Raw genomic sequence first — 23,700 nt, 5'->3', positions numbered from 1 at the left:
GCATGTATGGAAGAGAAAAATTGATGAAAGGTGTCAACGCAGGATAATCCGGATGGTGAATAAGCAGCCCCAAACAAGTTCCAAGATATTCATGCTGTCCTGCAGGCTCAGGGAGCAAACTATCCGTCGACATTTAAATGAAATGAAACCCTATGGCAGGAGACCCAGGAGGACCCCACTGCTGACACAGAGACATAAAAAAGCAAGACTACATTTTGCCAAAATCCTTCTGGGAAAATGTCTTGTGGACAGAAGAGACCAAGATAGATCTTTTTCGTAAAGCACATCATTCTACTGTTTACCGAAAACAGAATGAGGCCTACAAAGAAAAGAACACAGTACCTACAGTGAAATATGGTGGAGGTTCAATGATGTTTTGGGGTTGTTTTGCTGCCTCTGGTACTGGGTGCCTTGAATGTGTGCAAGCCATCATGAAATCTGAGGATTACCAATGGATTTTGGGTCGCACTGTACAGCCCAGTGTTAGAAATCTGGGTTTGCGTCCCAGATCTTGGGTCTTCCAGCAGGAATATGACCCCAAACATACGTCAAAAAGCACCCAGAAATGGGTCCAGATCTAAATCCCATTGAACACCTGTGGAGAGATCTTAAAATTGCTGTTGGGAAAAGGCGCCCTTCCAATAAGAGAGACCTGGAGCAGTTTGCACAGGAAGAGTGGTCCAACATTCCAACTGAGAGGTGTAAGAAGCTTCTTGATGCTTATAGGAAGTGACTGATTTGTTATTTTTTTCAAATGGTGTGCCACCAAATATTAAGTTAAAGGGGTTATCCACCAGATGGTGATTTTAGTACGTGCCTGCCAGACAGAAATGGACATGCTTAGGAAGGATCTGCGCTTGTCTTGGGGTAAATGGCTATGTTGTGAGATTACCATAACACTGTGGCTAGCTTTTTGTGAACTGGTATTTCCTGTTTGACTTTTTTTCTTTTTTTGACTACAACTCCCACAATTCCATTATCCTCCCTCCCACACATCAGCTACCCCACCCATTGAAACATAAATGAGCTGCATCCATTCAAAAGACCTGTGGTTTTTTTCAATCAGGATGCCTACAGCTGTTGCATTAGTTGCAGATTGATCTCTCTCCCACCAAGCGATCCCTCCACCCATTGAAGAAGACAGGCTTCCTGTCATCAGCTGACTAGTGAGTCAGGTCTCTGCCGCATTGCAACCTGGGAAAAATCTGTGGAAACAGTCATTTTGTATACTGGTAAAAAATTTAATATTGGAGTGAAAATCACAGAAGAATTGTGAGAAAACCGTCACACACAGGTACAGACACTATATTATGAACTACACTAACTTTACAGCCCCTGTAGCATAGTCAAATAAAAAGAAATCCTGAAATACCCCTGACAATACTTTTGTCCAGCCCATTTTTGGTGTTTGGTGTGACATTATGTCCAATTTGCTTTTTTTTTTTTCCCTCCCTTTTTTGGTCTAGTTCCAATACACACAAAGGGAATAAACGTGTATAGCAAAACGTGTGTTACTGAAATTCTTTTCTGTGAGAAATACTTCATTTTCTTGAGAAATTTCAGGGGTGCCAACATTTACGGCCATGACTGTATAGAATGAGGGGGGGGGGGGGGAGAAACGCATCCCCTATTCAAAAGATTGGGAATAAGTTTTAGATTGTGGGGGGGGGGGGGGTCTGACAGCTGGGTCCTGCACACACCAACGCACACGAACAAACACACACACAGGAGTGCATGTCACGACTTCTGCACGATTCGGCGGTCGACACACCCCTTCTCTATGTATCTCTGGGAGAGCCGGAGATGTATAGTAACTTAGTAGGTTAGTAATTATTAAATGACTAATGTATTATGCAGGTAGAAGGGAGAGGAAGTGCGAAGAGACTTTTTAGAATGGTCTGATCATAGGGATGGAGCTGTCCATGGTTTACCGCTCCATCCCTTACATGGCTAAAAAAAACAGAAATGAGGCAAGTGCAATGCTGACAGTCACACAGCGCAGCAGTAAAGCACAGACTGGTCCTGCAGTTCAGAATGGTGTCTGGAACCTGTGTCATGCCTTGGCTTGTTTCCCGCTTTGTTCAGAAGGCCACACCCGGCCTTGTTGTTCCTCCTGAGGTGTCTAGTGTTAGCGGCAATGCCTCCTTCCCTGTGCAAGTGTGAGCTGGCTTTATTTAACCCCTTCAGGACGGAGCCCATTTTGGCCTTAAGGACCGGAGCGTTTTTTGCACATCTGACCACTGTCACTTTAATCATTAATAACTCTGGAATGCTTTTAGTTATCATTCTGATTCCGAGATTGTTTTTTCGTGACATATTCTACTTTAACATAGTGGTAAATTTTTGTCGATACTTGCATCCTTTCTTGGTGAAAAATCCGTAAATTTGATGAAAAATTTGAAAATTTAGCATTTTTCTAACTTTGAAGCTTTCTGCTTGTAAGGAAAATGGATATTACGAATACATTTTTTTTTGGTTCACATATACAATATGTCTACTTTATGTTTGCATCATAAAATTGACGTGTTTTTACTTTTGGAAGACACCAGAGGGCTTCAACGGTCAGCAGCAATTTTCCGATTTTTCACAAAATTTTTAAACTCAGTATTTTTCAGGGACCAGTTCAGGTTTGAAGTGGATTTGAAGGGTCTTCATATTAGAAATACCCCATAAATGACCCCATTATAAAAACTACACCCCCCAAAGTATTCAAAATGACATTCAGTAAGCGTTTTAACCCTTTAGGTGTTTCACACGAATAGCAGCAAAGTGAAGGAGAAAATTCACAATCTTCATTTTTTACACTCACATGTTCTTGTAGACCCAATTTTAGAATTTTTACAAGGGGTAAAAGGACAAAATTTTTACTTGTATTTGTAGCCCAATTTCTCTCGAGTAAGCACATACCTCATATGTCTATGTAAAATGTTCGGCGGGCGCAGTAGAGGGCTCAGAAGGGAAGGAGCGACAAGGGGATTTTGGAGAGTACGTTTTTCTGAAATGGTTTTTGGGGGGCATGTTACCTTTAGGAAGCCCTTATGGTGCCAGAACAGCAAAAAAAACCCACATGGCATACCATTTTGGAAACTAGACCCCTCGGGGAATGTAACATGGGATAAAGTGAACCTTAATACCCCACAGGTGTTTCACGACTTTTGCAAATGTAAAAAAAAAAATAAAATTTTACCTAAAATGCTTGTTTTCCCAAAAAATTTTTATTTTTAAAAAGGGTAATAGCAGAAAATACCCCTAAAAATTTGAAGCCCAATTTCTCCCGATTCAGAAAACACCCCATATGGGGGTGAAAAGTGCTCTGCTGGCGCACTACAGGTCTCAGAAGAGGAGTCACATTTGGCTTTTTGAAAGCGAATTTTGCTCTGGGGGCATGCCGCATTTAGGAAGCCCCTATGGTGCCAGGATAGCAAAAAAAAAACACATGGCATACCATTTTGGAAACTAGACCCCTCGGGGAACGTAACAAGGGGTTAAGTGAACCTTTATACCCCACAGGTGTTTCACGACTTTTGCATATGTAAAAATTTTTTTTTTTTTTTTACCTAAAATGCTTGTTTTCCCCAAAATTTTACATTTTTAAAAAGGGTAAAAGCAGAAAATACCCCCCAAAATTTGTAACACAATTTCTCCCGAGTACGGCGATACCCCATATGTGACCCTAAACTGTTGCCTTGAAATACGACAGGGCTCCAAAGTGAGAGCGCCATGCGCATTTGAGGCCTAAATTAGGGATTGCATAGGGGTGGACATAGGGGTATTCTACGCCAGTGATTCCCAAACAGGGTGCCTCCAGCTGTTGCAAAACTCCCAGCATGCCTGGACAGTCAACGGCTGTCCGACAATACTGGGAGTTGTTTTGCAACAGCTGGAGGCTCCGTTCTGGAAACAGTGGCGTACCAGACGTTTTTCATTTTTATTGGGGAGGGGAGGGGGGCTGTGTAGGGGTATGTGTATATGTAGTGTTTTTTACTTTTTATTTTATTTTTTGTGGTAGTGTAGTGTAGTGTTTTTAGGGTACAGTCGCACGGGCGGGGGGTTCACAGTAGTTTCTCGCTGGCAATTTGAGCTGCAGCAGAAAGTTTGCGGCAGCTCAAATTTGCAGCCAGATACTTACTGTAATCCTCCGCCCATGTGAGTGTACCCTGTACGTTCACATTGGGGGGACATCCAGCTGTTGCAAAACTACAACTCCCAGCATGCCCGTTGGCTGTCGGTGACTGCTGAGAGTTGTAGTTTTGCAACAACTGTAGGTACACTGGTTATGTATCACTGAGTTTGTGACCTAACTCAGTGTTTCACAACCAGTGTGCCTTCAGCTGTTGCAAAACTACAACTCTCAGCAGTCACCGACAGCCAACGGGCATGCTGGGAGTTGTAGTTATGCAACCAGCAGATGCACCACTACAACTCCCAGCATGCACTTTAGCTGTTTGTGCAAGCTGGGAGTTGTAGTTATACAACAGCTGAAGGTACACTTTTCCATAGAAAGAATGTGCCTCCAGCTGTTGCAAAACCATAAGTCCCAGCATGCCCATAAGGGAATGCTGGGAGTTGTGGTGGTCTGCCTCCTGCTGTTGCATAACTACAGCTCCCAGCATGCCCTTTTTGCATGCTGGGAGCTGTTGCTAAGCAACAGCTGGAGGCTGTAACTCACCTCCTGCTGCTGCTCCATCGCAGGCTGTCCCTCGCCGCCGCAGCTGCTCCTGGGGCCCCGATCCCAACAGGGGCGCCGGGGATCGGGGTCCCCAGCACCGGGGGTCGTCTTCCCGCACCCGCTCACGTCCTCCGGAAGAGGGGCGGAGCGGGTGCGGGAGTGACACCCGCAGCAGGCGCCCTGATTGGTCGGCCGGTAATCCGGCCGACGAATCAGGGCGATCGTGAGGTGGCACCAGTGCCACCTCACCCCTGCAGGCTCTGGCTGTTCGGGGCCGTCAGAGACGGCCCCGAACAGCCAGTAATTCCGGGTCACCGGAGACCCGATTGACCCGGAATCGCCGCAGATCGCTGGACTGAATTGTCCAGCGATCTGCGGCGATCGCCGACATGGGGGGGCATAATGACCCCCCTGGGCGATATGCCGGGATGCCTGCTGAACGATTTCAGCAGGCATCCGGCTCCGGTCCCCAACCGGCTAGCGGTGGGGGCCGGAATTCCCACGGGCGTATGGATACGCCCTCGGTCCTTAAGGACTCGGGATGCAGGGCGTATCCATACGCCCTATGTCCTGAAGAGGTTAAAAAAATAAAATAAAAATGTTTAATTATTTTTCAAAATGTCCCTTAACAAATTGGAGCTCAATTCATTGACTGGATTTGTGGACAATGAATCCTGTTATTGATTTTTATCGATTTTAATCGTTGTAACCCTAAGCTGAATAACATATTCCCCCCCCCCTCCCCCCCAAAAAAATTTACATTATTAAAGTGTTCCTTTCATTTATAAAAACATTTGACATGTTAGAGACATTTCAAAAGTTTTGATCAGTAGGGGTCTCGGTGCGCTTCACTTCTCCGCCTCTTGGTAACTTGAGCTTCACAGGATAAAATCTGGTATTTTGATTTTTTTTTATTTCCTGCAGCTACTGTATCTGTGGTGAGACCTCTCCTTACCTGCCTTTTTTTAGTAAATACTGTACTTGCTCTAAAATAACAATTGTGAAACTTACAGTGGTCCCTCAACATACAATATTAACTAGAGATGAGCGAACTTACAGTAAATTCAATTCGTCATGAACTTCTCGGCTCGGCAGTTGATGACTTTTCCTGCGTAAATGAGTTCAGCTTTCAGGTGCTCCGGTGGGCTGGAAAAGGTGGATACATTCCTAGGAAAGAGTCTCCTAGGAATGTATCCACCTTTTCCAGCCCACCGGAGCACCGGAAAGCTGAACTAATTTATGCAGGAAAAGTCATCAACTGCCGAGCCAAGAAGTTCGTGACAAATCGAATTTACTGTAAGTTCGCTCATCTCTAATATTAACCCCTTAAAGATGCAGTGTTTTTTACATTTTTGCATTTTCATTTTTTCCTCATCAACTTCAAAAAATCATAACTCTTTAATTTTGCACCTAACATCCCATGTTATGGCTTTTTCTTTTTATTTGCGCCACCAATTCTACTTTGCAGTGACATTAGTCATTTTACCATAATATCCACGGCGAAGCGGAAAAAAAATTCATTGTGCGACAAAATTGAAGAAAAAATGCCATTTTGTAACTTTTGGGGGCATCCATTTCTATGCATTGCATTTCGGTAAAAATCTTATCTTTTTTCTGTAGGTCCATAAGGTTAAAAGGATACCCTACTTATATAGGTTTGATTTTTGTATTGCTTCTGAAAAAAAAAAAAATCATAACTACATGCAGTAAAATGAATACGTTTTAAAATTGTCATTTTCTGACCCCTATAACTTTATTTTTTATTTTTCTGCATACGGGCCTATATGAGGGCTCATTTTTTGCGCCGTGATCTGAAGTTTTTATCAGTACCATTTTTATAGTGATCAGACTTTTTGATCACTTTTTTATTCATATTTTTTCATGATATAAAAAGTTATCAAAGATACGCTATTGTGGACGTTAGAATTTCTTTGCGCGTACGCCATTGACTGTGCGGTTAGTAAATTTTTATAGTTCGGATATTTCCGCATGCGGCAATACCACATGTTTGTTTACACATTTATTTATTTTTTTTTTTAAATGGGAAAAGGGGGTGATTCTTACTTTTATTAGGGAAAGGTTTTTTTTCACACTTTTTTTGCAGTGTAATAGCCCACCCCTAGTGGCTATTACACTACACATATTAATCTCATACACAGATCATTGCTGTGCATTGACACGGCAAAGATCAGTGTTATCGCCGGTCGATTGCTCAAGCCTGGATTTCAGGCTTGGAGCAATCGTCGATCGGACGCGACAAAGGCAGGTAAGTGGACCTCCGCTCATGTTCTAGCTGATCGGGACATCGCGATTTCACCGCGAGGGTCCCAATCAGCCCGATTGAGCTGCCGGGAAGCTTTTACTTTCATTTTAGACACAGCGATCAACTTTGAATGCTTCATCTAAAGGGTTAATGGTGATCTAAAGCGTTAATAGCCGCCCGCAGCAATCGCCGCATGTCGAGTATTATACCTGGCCTCCAGCTACAGGAATCAGCTGTGGGTCGGGCCGGTATGGCTCGGGCTCGATTCCGAAGCCTGCGCCATACACTGTCTCCGTAGACTGCAACGGGTTAAACGGCTGTGTGGCGGCTGCTGAAGCAGTGCGCACTGCCGGATAGCCACCTTCGCGATGGCCCTGACACACGCTGATGCTGCCTTCAACATACGATGGGCTCTGAGAGGCCATCGTATGTTGAAAGTATTGTATGATGGGGGACCACTGTATTTTCTATCAGCTCTGTGTTGTGCCATTCCTGTTATTATTACTAGAAATATATGTATGAGTCAAGAGTCAACTGAGTGTTACAATTTAGGCGTGTGTCCTTTTAACAATCAAAGCTCACAGGGTAAGGATACAGTGGTCAAAGATTTACCGTATTTATTGGAGTATAACACAAATTTTTTTTTTTTTTTTTTTTACTAAAACCTTAGTCTATTTGTGTATTATACACCGATAAACTTGGAAAGATGAGGGTGCGTGTTATAAGCCGGTGCATGGTATACCCCGATAAATATGGTAAGTAGATAGAAGAATAACAGAGAAATGGAACAACGCACAGCTATAATAAAAGATGGGCTAGAACTTTTATTTTTATTCAGAATACAAGGATTTACTAAAACACAGGTCATGGGAGGCCACATGTCCTTACATAGTAACATAATTCATGGTTAAAAAAAAAAAGTCTTTCAAGTTCAACCTATATGGAAGGCAATAAACCGCTATGAGGCTGATGCCAATTGCCCTATACTAGGGGGGGAAATATGGCAATTAGAATAAATATCTGGATCAACCATCTGGCCACATTAATAATGTTATTACTCTTCAGAAATGCATCCAGGCCACTTTTTATCTTTTATTGAGTTCACCATGACTACTTTCTCTGGCAGAGAGTTCCATAGTCTCACTGCTCTTACAGTAAAGAACTCCCGTCTGTGCTGGTGTAGAAACCTTCTTTCCTCTAAAATGTAGAGGATGCCCCCTTGTTATAGATACAGTCCTGGGTATAAACAGATCATGGGAGAAATCTCTGTACTTCCCCCTGATATATATTTATACATAGTTATTTGGTCACCCCTTAGCTATCTTTTTTTTTTCTAAACTAAATAACCCGAATACTGATAATCTTTCTGGGTACTGTAGTCCTCCCTTTCCCCGTATTAGGGTGGGTTCACACTACGTTTTCTCCCATACGGGAGCGCATACGGCAGGGGGGAGCTAAAACCTCGCGCTCCCGTATGTCATTCATTTCAATGAGCCGACCGGAGTGAAACGTTCGGTTCAAAGAGGGTTCGGTTCAGAGAGGGTTCAAAGATGGTCAACCAGGGTAAGGCTGGGTTCACACTACGTCTTCTCCCATACGGGAGCGCATACGGCAGGGGGAGCTAAAACCTCGCGCTCCCATATGTCACCGTATGCGCTCCCTTATGTCATTCATTTCAATGAGCCGGCCGGAGTGAAGCGTTCGGTCCGGTCGGCTCATTTTTGCGCCGTATGCGCTTTTACAACCGGACCTAAAACTGTGGTCAACCACGGTTTTAGGTCCGGTTGTAAAAGCGCATACGGCGCAAAAATGAGCCGACCGGCCCGAACGCTTCACTCCGGCCGGCTCATTGAAATGAATGACATACGGGAGCGCATACGGTGACATATGGGAGCGCGAGGTTTTAGCTCCCCCTGCCGTATGCGCTCCCGTATGGGAGAAAACGTAGTGTGAACCCAGCCTTACCCTGGTTGACCATCTTTGAACCCTCTCCAGCTCCCCTATATCTTTCTTGTACTATACACAGTATTCTATGTGTGGTCTGACTAGTGATTTGTACAGCGGTAGAATTATTTCCTTGTCATGGGCATCTATGTCCCCTTTGATGCACCCCATGATTTTATTTGTCTTGGCAGCAGCTGCCTGACACTGGTTGCTACACTTCAATTGTTTTATTGACTTTAACTCTTACATCCTTTTCCATGTAAATCGTCCATAGTGTTTTCCCATTTAATATATAATCTCACAATGGATCTTTCCTTCCCATGTGCATAACTTTACATTTACTTGGATATTAAAATGTAAAAAACATGTATGCCAACAGGATTAAATTGGCATAGTCCTCTTCTGTATTTTCATTAAAAACGTGCAATGGAGGGAAACTGATTCTAGAACTGATCCCATTTATTTGAATGTGACCGTTCACAATCATCTAGCGTCTCTATTTTGGCACCGGATGGTTGAACTCGCCAGACGACACCTGACAGGGAAACGCAGCTTTCAATGGATGCCGGATGCCATACATCATTTTTTTTTTTTTTTTTTTTTTTTAAATCAGAAAATTTTTATTGAACAAATTTTCATAATAAAAGACATACAAAACAATCCAACAGATCATTGATTTAAAGCGGGTGCTTTACATCAATGCACTGCAGTGGCTTTTGCGGTGCCACAGGCCGCCGCCGCCACCCGCTTCTCTCCCCCTGCCTGTCCAGGGGTCCTGAGACCTATCACCGCCACTGCTCCCTGCACCGCGGCCGCCGCACCGGCCCCTTTGCCTTCCCCATCCCCGGTTTTATAATTACCTGTTCCCGGGGTCCACTCCACATCTGGCTCCGGTGGCGGCCTCCTGAACTGTCACTCGTCATTGCGCACAGCGTAACGCAGGACGCAGCAGGAGCAAGAAGTAGCATGGGCTCCGGGAACAGGTAATTATAAAACCGGGGATGGGGGAGGCAATGGGGGCATAGTTTGTCAACCTCAGTAAGTTACAATTTGATGAATCAACCTACAGAGACATAGCACATGCTCATGTGTTACTGACCAATACCATATCTGTAGCTACGATACAGCAATGATGGACTGAGCTATATCCCGTTATATGAAGACCACCATAAAGACAAACATGTGACAAACCATTAATATTTCCACAACACTGTGTTAGAGAGACATGTCAAATGTTTTAATCAGTCAGGGTCTCAGTGAAATCTCCATCAATCAGGAGAACAAGCGAGGAAAAGTCTCTGTGTTCTGTCTTGCGGCCCCATAGACTTATAATGGGCCCAGAGGATGTAGATCGCTGAGAAGTGAAGCGTGCTCCTAGCTGCTCATTTTCCTGATCCGTGGGGGTCTCACTACCAACTTATTAAAACATGTGACATGTCAAGGTTGTGTGTGTGTGTGTTATTTTTATTTTTTATTTTTTTTAAATGACAGGGACACTTTAAGGAGGTAAGGCAAGGACGCATGCCAGGATGTGGCGCTTGAGCAGCTCTGCTCTGCCTATATGACACTTTCTGAGAAGCTAGAAAGAAAGCACAGCGCTCCATAGTGTGATACAGTGGGACAACGGGAAGCGTGCAAAAGTAAATCGCTTACCGAAGGAAGTTATGCGAACAAGCACAACTTTGGGCAGTGTGTGATACAAGGTAGATGTTGGTTGCAGCCTCCCCCCCCCCAGTTCATTCATGCTACCACCTGGAGGATGAAATCTTGGAGTGACTTTCTGAGAAGGAGATTCCACAAGTTTGACCATCAGCTATCAGTTTACGTTTATACCCTAATAGCTATCCAACAGCGTCTGTAGTTCTTAACAGCAAATACAGCTGACCTATTCCTCTTAATAGGTTATGTTTACATTTAGATTTTGGAAAGTATTTTTATCCAAAACCATAAATGGAATCAACAGACACAACTAATTAAAGGATTTGGGTCATTTTTTTTTTTTTTTTTTTTTTTTTTTTTTTTTGTGTGTGTTTTACCCACTATTGATTTTGTGTTCATAGCCCTCAAGCTGCTCCTACACTTTTATATAGCGGTTGGCCCAGCACTTCTTTGGCCAACAACTAGTTATCCTGATTCCACCATTAACATACATCATTGGCTAATAATGCATGTTTTCTCTGTGCAGTGGCTACTCTCCACCTGGGACAAAGGCTACATCTGTTGGTAGGGCATAGTCAGGAGACCTTCGTACACCTAATATTTGGCTGATAATTGGTGTGAACTTTAGGCTATGTTCATACGCCAGAATTTCTGTGCGGAATTCAGCATTAAAGTTCTGCATGAATTTTATAGCCATTGAACTTCAATGGAATTCCTGAAGCGAAAATGTGACCAGAGTCTAATTGTTAAATTAAGCTTTCTAGGTATAGACTTGCCATTATAAATGCATAACAAATTTGTAGTAACAGTATTGACTTATTTATGCTTATTATTTTTTATTCAGGGCACATTTGACCAAAATGGAGAGCTGTCTTTGGTGTGGGTTGGAGATGGAACAGGCGTAAGTAATTTTAAGTTGTACATTTGTTAATATAGTGCTAGCAATAGTGAATTATCATCTTTCATCCACAGCTGGACTTACAATCCTATTTCCACAAATTGTCCATGTATACACATAGTAGACATGTCATATGAACCCATGACTGTTCTCCATACTGGACGACCCCCAACTGATTTTAGTAGGTGAGGATCATAACTAATAGCCACCATGTAGTGATTGCTGCTGGTGGCTATAAAAGGAAAACTGTCGGCCTGTTCACCTACACTAAACCCAATACACTGGGTTATAAGGTGGGGGAACAAAAGTCCTAGGGGTCACTTACTTAAATATGTCCAGTAGATCCTGAGATATGTCCCCCAGAAGATCCTCTGCTAAACTCAGTGAACCACGCACAGGGGACAAGGATTCACCTCCTCAATTTACATATTCCTAGTCTGTGACTCCATATCCTAGTGAAGTGGTGTCACAGACAATGAATATGTAAATTGAGTGGGCGATTCGCTGAATTTAGCAGAGGATCTTGGGGGATATATCTCAGGACCTACTGAACATATTTAAGTGACCCCTAGTTGGACTCCTGTTCTCACACGCACACACACGCTAAAGTGTATTGGGTTTAGTGTGGGTGAACAGGCCCACAGTTTTCCTTTTTAAACATTAAAATCCTGCTGTCAAAGATGACAGTAGCATCTAAATGCAGGTTACAGTTATTGTTGGTGGTACAATGGGTCGAATCTCCTGGCCACGACAATATTGCAGCCAGGAGATTGGTTGTCTTGGAAGCCATATCGCTTACCTGAGTCTCCATGGCTGTTGATCTGCTCCCATTGATAGAACCTGTCTGTAGCAGCCTCTACCAACAGAGCACAGATTTCATGGATAAATGCTGTTCATAGGTACCATAAACATATTTAGGAATTGCAGTATGTGAAAATGTCCAAACCAATAAATATAATGATAAATGGCGTAAACGTAAAAAAAAAAAATACCAAACCCCAGAATTGATGGTTTTTGATCACATCCCAGAAAAAATAGAATAACCGCATAAAAAAAAAAGTCTGAGTAGAACCAAAATGGTACCAATAAAAACTACAGATCATGGCAAAATATAAGTCCTCACACAGCCTGGTATCCTGAATTTTTTTTTAAAGTTATAGGGGTCAGAAGATGGCAAGTATCAAGATGACATGTTTGAACACACAGTGAACTGCGTAAAACAAGGGAAGGACTCCTAACTCGTGAAGCTAAAGCTCAGGTCAAATTAAAATCCATGGCCCTAGTACCAGCTGGCTGGGCCACTCAAGGACTTTCAGAGTTGTCCCTTAGCCACTTCTGTACTTTCTTGGCTGTGTGCTTGGGGGTCATTCACCCAGCAGTGATTGATATGTAATAGTTATTTTCTAATTTTACCTTTTTAATCTTTAGTAAAGTGTGCCTGCTGCGGAGGGGCTGTCAGCTGTTTTATACAGTCAACAGTGGCTCAGAGTTGCCACGTATCCTATCAGTTTAACCCTTAGCTTAGACCATGGTATCTAGGTGTTTAGACAGAAAATTGGGCTCCCTCAGTTACCCCCATCAGTAAGCATTCCTTACATACAGCTTCAACGACAGCTAGGATACAAGAATGTTAAAAGGGGAGTCCTGTGTCCATAAGGCAAAAAAAACACATTGCAATTGCAATTTTATGAGGTTTTGAGACTTTGTGTTGTGCCATACTTTAGTTGCGTCTTTACTGGTCCATCAGTTGTGTTGCATTTTTACCCTTTCTCCACAGGTACATGTGTGAATATTTTACATTTGATATCCATCCACCAACTAATTTGCACAGATACTTTTCTACTAAATTGTGTGTCTACTAAATGCTTGAATTTTTTTTATTTATTTCCTAGGTTATCCTTGTGCTAACAACTTATAGGCTTCCTATGATTGTAATTTCCTATGGGCAGTCAAAGCTATACAGGAGGTAAGTGAATGTATGGTAGAGTTCTGCAGAGACCTGTTTCCTTGCATTAGCAATAGCCATCTATTGTATTGTAGTGAGAGTTTCAAGTGGCAACTTCCACCCCTACATTGCATAACAGAGCATTGACTTGCGAGTGCGCATGGGACATTGGCCAATCAGCAGCTGTCTGTCAGCACACTTCCATAAGGGTGATTGACTTGGAGACAGGTTGCCAGAGATTAAATTCAAGTGGTGACGGACCGTCAGGCGCATTTTGCATTGTAGAGAGACCCTTAGTGGCCACCTGTTGTTGTTGTTGTTGTTGTTGTTGTAGTTATTGTTAGTATTATTGTTTCAAGGGTTTTTACCCTGGAAAAGAACTTTCTGGGGATCTGTTAATCTACATAAAGATGCCTAGGTTATTAGAAGATTGCCAAGACCCTGACATTGAGCTGCAGCATGATGAACAAGACCATACAGGAGTTTCACAGGACTGGTTCCACTCATAACAGGCCTCACCAAGGTCAAACAAATTGAGTGCATGTGCTCAGCATCAGTGTCCTATCTAGAGGTTGTCTTTAGAAAATAGATGTATGAGTTCTGCCAGCATTGCTGCAGAGGTAGAAGAGTTGGTAGGTCAGCACAGACTAAATGCTGCACAATACATCAGATTGGTCTGCATGGCAGTCATTCTATAAGGGTCCTTCTAAATATAAGGAACAAGAAAGCCTTCAAGCAGTTTGAGGACAAGCAGACTAAGGACAATTTATCATTGTCTTTAGAGCTGTTTTTTGTGTGTAGATTTCTTTATTTTCGTGCAGCGCTGCACCTCAGACTATTTTTGTTGTGCCTTTTTTTGATTTACACTTTTTTGTTTGTTTGTACAGACCAGCTGTTAAAGTTAGTCTTATGCAGTGGTAATGAATTTATCAACTGAGACTTTTTGTGAAAAGGTGCCAAAAAATAATGTGCAAACCCACCGAAAAGTCTCTAAACTACACCAGCCCAGGATTAGCTTCTTGGTGTACGTGAAGAGTGAAATTTCAGGAAATGTGACCTCCACAAAATTTATCAAATGCTCTGCGACCATTTAATAAATTTGGTGCTCCTACACATTACCAGCACAAAAAAAAGTGTAGAAAATGCTTCACTTACACCTACAATGGTGAATGCCCCCAATGGATTACTAAAACAATGTCTTGTGGTCTGAAGATAAACTTATTTGGTTCTGATAGTGTTAAGCGTGTGTCGCGGCAACCAGGTATGGAGTACAAAGAAAAGTGTACATGCATGTAGTGTTTTATGCATCATTGATCTTGTGGACTCGGCACATGCACAGATAGATTTTGTACCGACTGCTTTTTTCTATGCGTTTTTGTCATCTCTTATATTACTGCTTGCAAAGTCTATACATGCACTATTTATTTATATATGCTCTTTCAGTGTGACTGTTCTGTTGAGGCTGCTTTTTCTGGGTGTGATTACACCTTTTTAATTGTAGTTTATGAATTTTAACATCAACAATAAAGATATATATTTTTATATTAGGGACCCCATTGTTCGTTGTATTGGCTGAATCTAGTGTGGAGTCCATATTCAGGCACTACTATTAACAGGGACCATTAGATTGGATTATGGTATATGACACCCTCTTCTATTTTGCATGTTTATTTGGCTATACCAGCCTACTAAGGTGTTTTGTTTTTTCGCTCCAGCAGTGGCAGCTTATTATGGATGCATGTTTGATTCTCTAGCCTTTTGTAGATCCTACAAAATGTATTAATAGGAAATGATCCTCCTGATATCTTAGACCAAATGCTCTAAATCATGGAACAAGGATGTAGGAAGAACAGCTTTCCCATCTTGCATCTCGCTCACCATCCTTATGTGGAGGAGGACTAGGAGCTAAAGGTTGAAAAAGAATTGAATTAGTGATGGATGAATATGGACTTTTCTCAAGCACAGTTGGGAGGTGTTGGTGACAGTCCTTGTGGAATGTTGTGACAACATGAGGACCACCACCACCCTACTTGCTTATGTGCAAACAGCCATATTTCTAGCGTCACACAGAGTGATGAGTATTGGATCGTCTTGCTTTTAGATCCTTACTATAAAGCAAAATTAGTTTTTATTTTTTTTGTTTGTTTGTTTATTCTGGCAACACAAAAAGAGTCAAAATTGTGATACCACGATCTGCCCTATACCCAGCTTGCCGCAGCTCCTTCCAGACATGTTTCTTCACAGAAAGATGCTCTCTGCTCCCAGCTGAATCACAGTTGCACTGTCCTTGATGCTACAGGTGGCAAAAACAGCAGCAGATACATTGCAATGAATATGATGGAACACTTTTTCCATCCACTGGACCAAGTAGACACACAGCAGCAAATATATGCCTCACCTGAACAGGTTCAGTCCTACTTAGACAATGCCCATTCTATGGCAGATATACAGAGCCCTGACTGGTTAACAGACTGGACCAATGGCAGAAACTAGCCCAGTTTGCTATTGAAATATTATCGTGTTCACTCTCTAGCAGTGTACTGTCAGAGATGACAGAGAGGAGGATGGCGTCCTCCAGCAAGTAGAATTGTCACACCAAAGCAAATTAAATTCTCCTCAAAAAGTGTGTAAAACCTTACCTTCTGTGAATTTGAATCAGGTGTGGATTTTCACACACCTCTGGCTGACGCCAATAATATGTTCTGTATGTGGACAACGGCCCATTGATGCCACTGCCTGCCTGGCCCAACAAATTCCATGCTATACTGCTACTGTTACCGCTGCTTCTATCCCTACACAGCTGCACATCTGATGATGATGCACAACTGTCCATGATGTTATACTGTACTGCCGCTACTACTACCTCTGCTGCTGTGACTAGTAACCGTACAAAAGCTGCACAATATGACAATTAGAGATGATCTAAGTTACAGTATTTCGATTTTGTCGTGAACTTCTCGGCTCTTGCTGACTGTAGCCTGCATAAATGAGTTCAGCTTTCAGGTGCTCCGGTGGGCTGGAGACTCTCTCCTAGGACTGTATCCACCTTTTCCAGCCCACCGGAGCACCTGAAAGCTGAACTCATTCATGCAGGCTAAAGTCAGCAACTGCCGAGCCAAGAAGATTGTGACGAATCGAATTACTGTAACTTCGATCATCTATAATCAGTAAAAATCCCCGGATTTATACTGCTTAATAAATCTAGTATCCGTATCATGTAATGTTGTTACTCTCCAGAAATGTATCCAGGCCTCTTTTTTTAACTCTTTTATGGTCTATTCAGATGTACAGTATCCTGCGCAGATTTAATGCACAGGATTTAAAGCTGTATTCAGCCATGGTGTCTAAAGTGAAACCTCTGCGGTAACTCGGAGAGGCTCACGGAACTCCTGCAACATGATCGCAGGGTTCCTTGAGCTAAAATGGAGGAGGAGGATCCCCTTACCTGCTTACGATCGCCGATTCACTTATATATCCTGGCTTAGCCAGGGTATATCAGTGGATCGCAGTAAATGCGATCTAATAATTGCATATCAAAATGGGGACTTAAAAAGTGTTAAAAAAAAAAGTAAATAAAAATAAAGTTTCTACAATTTATATTGAGAAAAAAAAAATGTAATTACCCTTATTTTCACATTTTACAAACATATATTTGGTATCGCCGCCTGCATACATTTCCAAACAATTAAAAATGTTTGATTCTGCATGTAAACGTAAAAAAAAAAAAAAAAAAATACTGATTTTTAATCACCAAAAAGATCAAAGTCCCATCAAAGCAAAAATGGGACAGATAAAAACAGATCATGACGCAAAAAATTGGCCTCATACATCTCTGTATACTAAAAAATAAAGTTATAGGGGTCAGAAAAGATAAATTTTATGCTTATAAATTTTGTTTAAAAGAAATCTGCATATATATATATATATATATATATATATATATATATATATATTTAAAAAATTAAAAGTAGTACAATAATAGAAAAACAATATAATTGAGTATCATTTTAATTGAATTGACCGGCAGGATAATGTATAATTTTACCATGATGTGCACTATGTAAAAACCAACACCAACCCCCTCCCCCCCCCAAAAAAAAAGAAATTTAAATACAGACTCCGACTCTTACTAAATTTTAGATAGGAATTAAAAAAAAAATTTGTCCCAATTTACAAAAAGTTATAATTAATAAATTCTCTACTATAAGAATAAAGATCAATGCATGCAGTGCCTCATGTAACCGCAAAACGAACACGTTGAGTGACTGTGAAGAAGCATGCTTTTCATGTGCTTTACTATTTGGCACACAATGCTCAATTAGGAGCGGCAATACTTATACTTTCCATAGTGTTCTGTCCTGCTGTTACAGGGAACCCATGGGTAACCTAGCCTCTCACTAAGGGATTAAGGAAATATGTTTTTTGCAGGACTAGAGACACTTGCTTAAGTGAAGGGAATGGAGGGTCAATAGTTCAAGACTGAAGCTGTAAACCATTGGAAAAACTGCTGCCATTCAGCTAAGGCTATAAAAACGTGTAAACTCGATTGTTAGCTTAAAGGGGTACTCCGCCCCTAGACATCACAAGGGGCGGAGCCGTGATGTAGTGATGCTCCGGCCCCTGTATTGCCCGTCATTACGCACAGAGCGAACTTATCCTTTGGAAAGGGGATAAGATGTCAGATTGCCGGGGTCCCGCTGCTGGGGACCCCCGGGATCGCCGCTGCGGCACCGCACGCTCATTACTGCACAGAGCGAGCGAGTAATGATGGGCGATACAGAGGCTGGAGCATCGTTACATCACGGCTCCGCCCCTCATGATGTCACGGCCCGCCCCCTCAATACAAGTCTATGGGAAGAGCCGCGAGGGGGTCGTCACGCCCCCTGCCATAGACTTGCATTAAGGGGGTGGGCCGTGATGTCACGAGGGGCGGAGCCATGATGTCACGCTGCTCCATCCCCTGTATAGCCCATCATTACGCACAGAGCGAACTCTCTCTGAGTAGTAATGAAAGCGCGGTGCTGCAGTGGCGATCCCAGGGGTCCCCAGCAGCAGGATCCCGGCGATCTGATATCTTATCACCTATCCTTTGGATAGGGGATAAGAGGTCTAGGGTCGGAGTACCCCTTTAAACTTGACTATGGGATTCTACTAGGGAAATCATGTTTTATAATAAATGCCCCTTCCTGGATCCTCCCACTGCCCTATCTTCAGCAGCAGATCAGCACACAAACTGTTCAATACAGTAGACTGTTGGCTTCCCAGACAGTAGTCCTGTGGTAATGACATGTATGTTGCCTTTCTTTCCTTCAAGGAATGTATAAAATACATTCACATATTAATACAGAGGAGTCGGAGTTAGAAGCACAGAAAACTCCGGAGTCGGAACATTTATCTACCGACTCCACAGCCCTGTTTCTTATACATTTCCAGCCACAAATATTCATTCTTTGGTTTCATGGTACATCTTATGGTAAAATGAAAGATGTAATTGCAAAGTACAAATGGTTGCACAAGTAACCAGCCCTCATATGGGTCTGTAGGTGAAATAATAAATGCATTATGCATTATGGAAACAAAAACATGAAAATTGTCCCAGTCCTTAAAGGAGTACTCCAGTGGAAAACCGTTTTTTCAAATCAACTGGTGCCAGAAAGTTAAACAAATTTTGTAAATTACTTTTATTAAAAAAAAAAATAATAATTTTTTATCCTTCCAGTACTTCTTATCAGCTGCTGTATGGCCCAGAGTAGGTTGTATAATTCTTTCCAGTCTGACCACAGTGCTCTCTGCTGACAACTCTGTCTGGAGCATAGAGCAGCTGATAAGTACTGGACGGATTGAGATTTATTTATTTTTTTTTTTACAAATCTCTTTAAAAGGGGTACTTCGCTGCTCAGCGTTTGGAACAAACTGTTCTGAACACTGGAGAAGGCGCTTGGAGCTCGTGATGTCATAGCCCAGCCCCCTCGTGTCACGCCCCACCCCCTCAATGCAAGTCATGAATTCCGGCGATTCCGGTCATACGGGTCATGTGTGGTTGGTGGTGTACTATACCGACCAATAGCTGCTGGCTGCTGGAGGCGTTAATGTCACCTTCTCTCAGCTCTGCCAGCCCACCCAGCTCAGTCAGCAGGCAGAGCTGAAAGAAGGAGCCAGGGAACCCCCCTCTTACCAGATCTGTTCCCCTCAGGGCAGAAAAAGTTGCCTCCTGCCACCTTTTAGTTCAGGGTGAGTTTGTGTGTGTGAGGGAAAGGTAGGAGGTTAAAAATTTTCCCTGCCCCCCTAATAGGTCCTTAAGGATCCGCCGCACATTTTGCAGAGTGACCCGGGCCCTGTTAGTGCTTCAGGGTGCTGCGTTTGTTGTGTTTTTTTTTTTTTTTTTTTTTTTTTATAATGGTGTGTGATATTTTATTACACATCATTATATAGTTTGCACAAACACATACATATATACTTCAAACCCGCCACCATAGATGATAGAAAAAAAAAAAAAAAAAAAAAAGTGATTGCTCGCCGGGCATATTTGGTGGAGGAGGCATATGCTTTACTTGCCTCCGACACCGAATCTGCCAGTGAGGACGAGGAAGATCCAACTTTTCTGTGTTCTTCCTCGTCGTCCTCCTCATCTAGTACTGATGACGAGCCCACTACAAGGCGGCAGAGACGCCGCTAGGCGAGGCCACACACACCCCATGATAGTGACCCAGGGCCCAACACTAATTCAAGCGTCCATGCCGCTCGTAATAGGAGTCTGACCCCCCCACCCCCACCCCCAGACAAGTGTACCAGAGACCTCTGGGGGTATTTTTTCCGAAAATGGGTCTTGGGTCACTGAGTAACTATCATTGGGGCTTTTTTATGTTGCCTCAAATGCGCAGCGCTCTTTCTCCACCTGAGCTAGGTGCACATTTGAGGCAACAGGTTAGGGACGGCCACACACATCACATTCCCAGAATGATGATTCAGAGCATATGGTTTGGGACGGGCATAACTTTTTAGTTTTGGTTATGATCTGGATGATCATTCTGGGAACATAATTGGCATATCAGTAGTAAAATAGCAATTTTCATCCCCCAACCCCCCCCCCCCCCCCATCTCTTAGTACACTGCATCCATTCCTGAAAAATAAATTTAGGGAACACCAGTCCTTTCCAAATTGTCCAGTTCCCCGCCAATACACCCTTCCCGGGGGGGGTGGGGGGGGGGGGTACTGTCTGTAATGGTGTCACATGTGAGTGTTCATTTCTTTTATTTTCCACTGAATGTATGTAACAGTCAGCTACTGATTTGCCATAGGCCTCAAATGCAAACATAGCTCTATGACTCTAGAGCCCTCTTATGTACCCGCACAGCATGTTACGTCCACATATGGGGTATCTTCATACTCTGAAGCAATGGGGTTACAAAATTTGGAAGGCATTTTCTCCTATTACCCCTTGTGCAAATGAACAATTTGGGCTAACACCGGCATTTTTGAAAAACCCTATTTTGTCATTTTACGGCCCACTGTTCATAACAACAGTGAAGTGTAAATTCTCACTGTTCCCCTTGTTACGTTCCTTGAGGGGTGTAGTTTCCAAAATGATGGCACTTGAGGTGGGAGTCCCGCTGTTCTGGCCCCATGGTAGCTCTGCAATTGCTCAAGGCCCCTGATAAAATACTCCAAAAGCCGAATGGCGCTCCTGTTCTTCTGAGACCTGGTGTGCATCTGCAGAGCAGTTTATGTCCGAATATGAGGTATGTCCTTACTCCGAAGAAACCAATTTTCGGGGACATTTTCTCCTATTAACACTTGTGAAAATGTAAATTTTTCGGTAAACCCAGCATTTTAGTGTAAAAAAAAAAATGTATTTTTCTTTTTTTACATCCCACTTTAAATACCATTTATAAAACACCTGTGGGGTGTTAAGGCCTACTGTACTGCTTGTTACGTTCCTTGAGGGTGTAGTTTCCAAAATAGTGTTTTTTTTTGTTTTTTGTTTTTTTTTATTTTTATTTTTTTTTATATTGAAGTTCTGGCACCTTAAGGGCTTTCTAAATGCGACATGCCTCCCAAAAACTATTTCAGCTAAATTTTCTTTCCAAAAGTCAAATGTAACTCCTTCTCTACTGAGCATTGTAGTGCGCCAGCAGTGCACTTGACGTCCACACATGGGGTATTTCCATACTCAGAAGAGATGGGGTTAAAAAAAATTGGGGAGCATTTTCTCCTATTACCCCTTGTAAAAAAAAATTACATTTGGGGAAAAAAATGCATTTTAGTAAAAAAATGTATAAAATAGAATTAATTTACACATCCGACTTTAACAAAAAGTCGTCAAATACCTGTGGGGTGTTAAGGCTCACTGTACCCCTTGTTACGTTCCTTGAGGGGTGTGGCTTTCAAAATAGTATGCCATGTTGGCTGTTCTGGCACCATAGGGGCTGCCTAAATGCGACATGCCCCCCAAAAACCATTTCAGCAAAATTCACTCTCCAAAATCCCATTGTCCCTTCTGAGCCCTCTACTGCACCCCCAGAACACTTTACATCCACATATGAGGTATTACCCTACTCTAGAGAAATTGGGTTACAAATTTGGGGGGATTTCTCTCCTTTTACCCCTTGTAAAAATTCAAAAACTGGGTCTACAAGAACATGTGAGTGTAAAAAATGAATATTTTTGAATTTTCTCCTTCACTTTGCTGCTATTCCTGTGAAACACCTAAAGGGTTAACATACTTTCTGAATGTCATTTTGAAATCTTTGAGGGGTGCAGTTTTTATAATGGGAGTATTTCTAATATGAAGGCCCTTCAAATCCACTTCAAAACTGAACTAGTCCCTAAAACAATTCAGATTTTCAGATTTTTAGTGAAAAATTGGAAAATTGCTGCTATACTTTGAATGTCTTCCAAAAGTAAAAACATATCAACTTTATGATGCAAAGTCATATATCCTATGTGGATCCCAGGGCGTCAATAATTATCTCCAATACCCTTTGGGAGGACAAAACCCCTCTGGGAAAAGAACCCTATACTAGGGTACCACTAAAATTTTTATTGATATGCATTAAAACTTAGGGTACTGAAGACACATTAGACAAATAGTGATATTTTAAAATTATCAGGGACTCTATTTATATCTTGGATTTTTTATGTATTGGTTATGGGATAATACCCTTACTAATGGTTGAATAGCAGATGCCTTTTATCACCAACTTATGAGAGGAGACTATTTGTTGTCTTCCTTTATATTTATAGGTGAAGTCAGTGGAGGTTAACTATAGTAGTAACCCTTTAGAAGGTCTCTCACACTTTCTCATTAGACTGTGTGAGAACAGCAATTGCCTTGCCAAAGTTAATTCATTATTAATAATATAATGGGTGCTGCTGCCAATTCATAGGGGGTCTCTCACACCCTCCTATGTAATGTATCACTCTATATAGAGCAGATGTATATTAGTTCCTCCAAGTGTGTCCGCTATTGTACCATTAGTAATTAGCTTTCACATAAGTAGATATTTTCTTAGTCACTGGCTAAAACCTATATGCCAGCCCGCCCGACGTTTCACCAGTTGAACTGGCTTTGTCGAGGGCTAAATAGCTAGTGGCAGTATTCTCGTACGTGCTACTATTTATAATATTGGTACGTGGTATCCTTTCCGGTGGCGTCAGGGGGGTTTATCCTCCCAAAGGGTATTGGAGATAACTTTATGATGCAAACATAAAGTAGACATTATGTATATGTGAATGAATATATAATTTATTTGGAATGTCAATTTTCACATTTTTCATCAAATTTGGGAATTTTTCACCAAGTAAAGTATCGGCGAAAATTTACCACTAACATAAAGTAGAATGTCATGAAAAAACTGTCTCTGAATCAAAATGAAAAGTAAAAGCATCCCAGAGTTATTAAATGGGCACTCTCATTAAAACTAATTTTGCTATTGCCCTCCTTATGGTAAATAAAAAAGATTTCTAATATACTTTGGTTAAAATGTTTTATAGAAACCTGTTTTATAGAGCGCATTTCCCCCCATCTTATACACAGACTTAGGACCGAAGCCCAAACACAGGTGTGTCCAACCAACAGCATATGGCAGTTAAGTGTGAGAGGAGCTATGATTAGATGAGGCTGGACACACCGCCCTTAGCACTCCAGGCTGCACTTCCTGTGTTTGGACCCAGTCCTACATCTGTGTATAATATGGGGGGGGGGGGGGGGGGGAGAATGTGCTCTTGAGCTTTAAGCACAAATAAAACATAGAAAACTTCATTTTTTTTCAAATAAAGTATATTAGAAATATTTTGTATTTACCATAAGAAGGGCATTAGC

The 23,700-nt window shown here is 42.1% G+C and overlaps 1 protein-coding gene across 2 annotated transcripts in view; it reads left to right on the top strand.

The window, feature by feature from the left end:
- SORT1 (sortilin 1) overlaps nt 1-23,700 on the top strand; it is a 127,479-nt gene that overhangs the window by 24,169 nt on the left and 79,610 nt on the right. For both annotated transcript variants that reach the window (XM_056557847.1, XM_056557846.1), the window contains exons 2-3: nt 11,380-11,436; nt 13,326-13,399. In XM_056557847.1, coding sequence (XP_056413822.1) covers nt 11,380-11,436; nt 13,326-13,399 — 131 coding nt within the window. The remainder of the gene's footprint in view (nt 1-11,379; nt 11,437-13,325; nt 13,400-23,700) is intronic.

Source organism: Hyla sarda, chromosome 2 (assembly GCF_029499605.1).
Source record: "Hyla sarda isolate aHylSar1 chromosome 2, aHylSar1.hap1, whole genome shotgun sequence".
NCBI classification, from domain to species: Eukaryota; Metazoa; Chordata; class Amphibia; order Anura; family Hylidae; genus Hyla; species Hyla sarda.
This window is presented reverse-complemented; position numbering and strand designations above follow the sequence as displayed.